The sequence below is a fragment of the Eutrigla gurnardus genome, assembly GCF_963514095.1.
Source record: "Eutrigla gurnardus genome assembly, chromosome: 9".
NCBI lineage: Eukaryota > Metazoa > Chordata > Actinopteri > Perciformes > Triglidae > Eutrigla > Eutrigla gurnardus.
In genome coordinates this window covers 9,927,615-9,933,385 of record NC_139923.1, presented here as the reverse complement: position 1 = coordinate 9,933,385, position 5,771 = coordinate 9,927,615, and the positions used below count along the sequence as shown (strand labels likewise).

Below are 5,771 nucleotides of genomic sequence, written 5' to 3'. Positions count from 1 at the left end.
TTGTAAAGATGTAATTATCCTTTATTTCTGTAGGTAGACCTTATGATTTATGATCGTTTTTTTGCAATAAAATATTTGTTTCTTAACTAAATGTAAAGCGATTCCAGTATGTTTTATTTTAGAGTTTTAAGAATATTTGATAACTATCGGGTTAATATTGTCTCGTTTGTAACTGTTGAGATCTGACACCTCTCTTCACCCCCCAGAGTGTGACGGCTGGTTGGGTGCCAGTGTGGCTTCTCCCTCCTCCACCGCAGCTAAGGATTGTGGGAGACCTAAAGCGGAGGAGGAAACGGCTTCTTGTGAGCAGCGCAGCATCACTGAGACGGTCATCAACGGCTCCATGAAAGAAACCGTCAGCCTCACTGTGGACGCCAAGACCGAGACCGCCGTCTTCAAGAGGTTCGCCAGACACAACCACACAAACGACCCCACGTAGCTCTCTGCCACTACTGTTACTATTCCTACTAAATGACCTGACGTCATTAGTAGCGGCTAAAGTTATCGTCCTGGGACGGGAACACTCTCTGACATCATGCCGTCTTTACCTGAATGTGTCTCATTAGTGTCGTCGCATCTGTTTTCATGTCCCTCAGTCTCAGCTCTGCTATATTTAACATCCAGACTCCAGACGGGCCCCGGGGCCTTCAAACGCGTGTACCGGCTGGAGAATGTTCACTAAAGTAGCGTACATAGAAAGAGGCATGCCGAGAATAAACATCTCAGAACGTAACAGAAGGGCAAACCAAAAACCGCATAATGTGACAATGTGTTCTACACTAATTCTATATTTACCTTCAAATTGATGTTGTGATCTGTTGGCTCTGTTAATTAGCCAGTTGGGATCAGCAGCACCATCAACAGCTAACATTAGCTAGCAGCTTGTTTTATCAGGGATCAGTGATAAGAACAAATTTATACAATTTACATTTTTACTGAATAAAAATCTTGTTTATTTTTCACTCGCATGAACACAGATTTTACGTCCCTGAGCTACCACTAAAACAAACACACACACACACAACCTGACTGTAGCCTCCATTCTCTGCTAATGACTAAAGTCCAACTTCTCTGTTTCATCCTGAGTTCCAGCAGCGCCTCCATCGTGAACTGACTCTGATCCTCTGTCCTTCTGTCCCCTGTTGATGCTGCATTAAACTGTCTGTCTGTCTGAGTAAATAACAACTGTCTGACAATCTGAGCGACACTTACAACCTGAGCTTCCCCTCCTCTCTCTCTTGCTGTGCGTTGTGGGTGTGGTCTTCTTCAGAGTTTTGAAATCTTATCGGTATGTACAGCCAATCAGAGATCAGCCTGCAGCCGTGATGTAGTCTTGTTGTCACGTCAACCACCAACTTTTCTTTCCCAATTTTGATCTTCTTTGGTTTCAGCTCCTTGTTTGTTTATTTCATTATCTCATTCTGCATGTGTTTCTACCAAAGGTGTTGTCCAACTGCAGTTCTTTTAGTTTACGGCTTTTATTTTATCAGACCAACCTGATTTTAGACCAAATTATTAATTGAAATAAACAAGTGAAAGAGCAGATTCGTTTTCTGAAGCGGCCTCTGCACAATTCTATTTTTTATTGGTTACAAACTGCTTGGCAAAGTATTTCTATTCATATCTCATTTGTATGGTCTACCTTCTTATTGGCTTTGGTCCATTGTGAGTTATTATAATGGGCCATTTAAATGTATAAATGCTTAATACACTTTAATGTGCAAACGGTCACAAAACTGGTCGGGGAGGGTGCCTTTTGTAGGACGAGCACAGCTGATTTAAATTGGGCTTTTATGGTCTGACAGGACCAGAAGAAACTGGTCTTCAGGTTCTGACCGGACACACTTGTGACCACTAAATGAATGTAAATTATAAGGTTTTGTTCTCACGTTTGCATAGTAGTTAATAGAAATAATTATCCTTTTTTTCCTCTGTCATTTACAATAATAATCCTCGCATTACTTTAAATCACATAAGTGATAACATAGGGAATTGCTCAACCGTTGCCCTTTAAGTGAGCTCCTATTAAAGATTAGTTTGGTTTTAAAAACCAGATTCAATCTGTTGTCTCTTTTGCACAAACTGATGCTATTTTTACAAGATTTTGTTCTGATTTATCTGTAAAAAAGTAAATCATAAACATCCAAAGTCTTATGATCACAGGACTGGCAGCAGGAAATTAAGTAGCATTAAAGATGTTTTTTGAGAACTCAATTAGATTTTCTTTCTTTTTTCTTTTTTTTTTTAACAAGCATGGAGATACTGGTATGAATGGTTTTGTGTTTCCACAAATATAACAACAACCAGACAGTTGAATTGGTTACATCTGAATAGCGAGTAGCTGAGATCTTAGATTCCTCTGGATGTTTGTGGGTGTTTTGCTTTGATTGAGGCCTCATCCAGATTATTGGTGGTTCTCTGAGACAAAGCAAGACTGACGGCTGGCAATTTTGGTCCAATCAGTGTCCAAACCCGCTAGTAGGCCCGCCTACTATTTGGCTCAGTAACTACAAAATAAGAGTGTCGTATGAAAACAGTGGACTTTCTCCATTTGCTGTACATTTTGATGCTTTTCCTACATGCTGTTCACAGTTCCCCATCTCACCGTCTTCACCCTTTGTTTTACCGTGTGATCCGTCCGCATGCATCGCTGTGCTCATCTCACTGTGTTTGTGTGTCACCGTGGGCAACGTGGTCGCTGAGAAACCACCTCGTACGGTATTGATGTGTGTTTGTGTGTGTCCCGTGTGTTGCAGTGACGAAGAGAAGAGCGACTCTTCGGACAAATACTCGGTAGGGGACGGCGTGGAGTTGGAGCGAACGGGCGCCAACAGCATGGCTGCAGGCGGCTGTCCCAAACCCGGGTCAGACACGACACACACACACAGAGACACACACAGACACACAGAGACAGACACACAGAGACAGACACACAGAGACAGACGGGCACACACACACACAAAGACACACAGAGACATTACAAGAACCAGCAGGACTGTCATTGAAAGCGATGTTGCAGCTCTTTGCTGACGTCTCTGTTTCCGGTCAGCAGTGAGAAGTGTCGGTCGGCGGTGGATCTCCCCAACGGGCCGCTAGAGGAGATGACGGCGAACGAGGAGGCCAAGTAAGTCCTGGATCGAGGTTTGAAAGCAGTTATGTACTGCTGAGTCCCAACAGGATTTCATAGGCTTTCTGGGAGATTGTTGCTGATTAAATGCCTGATTTCACTGCAGGTTGTTTTTTCCTTTAATGCAACGCATGATATGTTTTCGGCGTTCAAGTGAAAATTGTAAAAATTGTTATGTTATTTTTGTCTAAGTAATTAAGAATCCAAGGCAGCTCTTTCTGGTGAGAATAAAACTGTTCTGAGCAACGTCACCAAAAAGACTCAAGATTACGGACATTCAACTAAATCAGCTCTATTAGCGAAGGAAGGTCACTTCTTCACTCAATGACATCATCACACATTATCTGGATCTGTTCAGAAAGCTTTCAGGCCACATTTAAACATCTAAACGATTTTATTTATCACACATATGACACACGAGGGCTGCCAACGAAACAACACTTTCCAATATGAAAAATAATATAATATTGTGATTTAAAAAGTAGCACTCTTGGCTGACTGTGCCTGAATGCATCATGACAGTCGCACGGACCTTTTGCACTACTGACGCCAAATAGGAAACCTTCAGGCCATCTAAACTCTGCCAGCTTCACCACATATAGGACATTTGTGGAAAAGTTGTGAGGGCCAGTGTTCAGATTTATTCAGGGAAACGTTTCTGCAGTTTACAGCTTCTCCTTAATAGTTTTATCATTAGAGAATAGACATGTTCTGACCTCGGTCTCTCCCCTCAGAGTGGACCAGAGCGCCGCATCCTCAGAGCCAGCTATAAACGGGCCGGCATGAGGCTCTCCTGATGCCAGCTGATGTCCAGCCTGTTCTGCCACGCGGCGTCCTCCTCCCGAACGGCCGGCGGATGTCGCCGCTCAGAGCTGCACCAATCACACGCCCCCACCAGGACCAGCAATACTCCTATTGGCTCATCACTGACGGACAGACCGACGAGACAGGTGTACAGACACAGAACGAACTGAAAAGCAAAATGAGACGTACTCAAATGGATACAGAATAATTTTTTTTCTGCATTTGTTTATATACTATTGTTCTTATGAGGTGATGTGCGACTGATACCGTGCCACTCAAAATTAAATAGTTATGTTGCTATAGTTAAAGAAATGATTGTATGAATAAAATATTTTATAAAAAGAAAAATGTATACAGAAACATAAGATGAATTACCACAGAAACAGCTGGTTGGTGTCTTTACCAATCACAGAGCCGGATCTGTGATCCTGCAAACTCACTACGATACTTGCTATTGCATTTAAACCCCCCCCTCGTCCGTCACAAAAACACACGTAAAGGTTTATTTTGCTGCTGGTATTATTATTTGTACATGTTTCTCCCGTGTATTCTTCTGAATTGAGTAAGATTTGACAAGCTTTTCTCTTTTTTTTTTTTGGTATATATATTTTTTTTATTTATTAAGGACGTAAGATGATTGAATTGTTTTGTTACTAAAGAGCCATACCAACACACCGGTCTCTCCCCTTCTGGCCTAACTGGGATTCTACCTCGCAGAGAGACAGATGGGCAGAGAGACACTATGTCATCTCCTTCACTGAGCTGGAGATGTTTTTAGTCCCAACTAAACTGTAGAACCACACTCCTCTTTTCTACCGTTAATCTGAAGTGCTTTCAGATCTGCGGCGTTGATGCATCTGTGTTGAACTGTGATTTTAGGAAGCAACAGCGTTTTTAGAAAATTTGGTCGTTTAAACACAAAGTTTAGATCGTAAATGTTTGAGAGGAACCGGGTGTCCGACTCAGGAGCCCACTCGGGGGTCAGGCACAGAACTGGTTCACCTTGGTTATGATATTTACCATATTGACCAATCCAATTGCTGCACGGGATCCCGCTTGATCACTGAAAGGTGAAAGGATGAGAAGATAATTTTCCTCACATTTTAAATAAAGGACCAACCTTTGCTCTCAGCCAATCGTTGGTGTCCTGCTCACTCTGATCTGTCGTAGTGTTTCTGCTGAACATCGTCCACTTGGGTCCGCTTCGGCTCTGAGCCCTAATGGAGCGTTCAGCGACGCATCAACTTGCAGACCGAAGCTATTCTGTGGATCCACTTCCTGTCTCCTCCTGCAAACGTGAACACTTCTTTATTCCACGATTGGCTCGTTGGGATCCGGTTCCTAAAGAAAATGTCACTTTAAAGTTTCTCTACCGAACCAGCGAAGAGAAGAAGCTTCTTCCAGGTGATGGAGGAACCCAGTTCTTTAATTGTCAGATTATTGATTTAATTAAATCTCATCTTAATTTTTGAAACTACGTGGTCTTTGCAGATGGTTTCTTGAGTTCAACTTTCTAGAAGCTCATTTCCAGACTAGAGATCAGTAAGCCTCCAGACAACTAACCACTTTAATGGGGGCCAAAATCCTGTTTTAATGGAACCTGTTTTTTGTGAATAATGTGATCTGCTGCATCAGATTGTGATATACAGTACTGGTGAGAATGTTACATCCTGTCCTGCACTGGAAACCAGTATAGGTGTTGATAGAAACCGGTATAAGTGTTGATGGAAGCCTGAGAGAGGGAGGACTCGGGAGGAGTTCTGGATTTTAAAGACGGCTGAAGGTCAAGAGCGCCGCTACAACTTCCTGCTGTCGTGTAAAACCTGGAAAAGGTCAGTTT

The 5,771-nt window shown here is 42.6% G+C and overlaps 1 protein-coding gene across 6 annotated transcripts in view; it reads left to right on the top strand.

Moving 5' to 3' along the window:
- Positions 1 to 5,405, top strand: part of ppp6r3 (protein phosphatase 6, regulatory subunit 3) — a 29,707-nt gene extending 24,302 nt beyond the window's left edge. For 3 of the 6 annotated variants that reach the window (XM_084018547.1, XM_084018545.1, XM_084018542.1), the window contains exons 22-26: positions 207 to 402; positions 1,271 to 1,288; positions 2,757 to 2,864; positions 3,050 to 3,124; positions 3,862 to 5,405. In XM_084018547.1, coding sequence (XP_083874673.1) covers positions 207 to 402; positions 1,271 to 1,288; positions 2,757 to 2,864; positions 3,050 to 3,124; positions 3,862 to 3,913 — 449 coding nt within the window. In that variant the 3' untranslated portion in view covers positions 3,914 to 5,405. The remainder of the gene's footprint in view (positions 1 to 206; positions 403 to 1,270; positions 1,289 to 2,756; positions 2,865 to 3,049; positions 3,125 to 3,861) is intronic. The other 3 variants (XM_084018543.1, XM_084018546.1, XM_084018544.1) reach the window with 3 other exon arrangements.
- Positions 5,406 to 5,771: the final 366 nt, after the last annotated feature.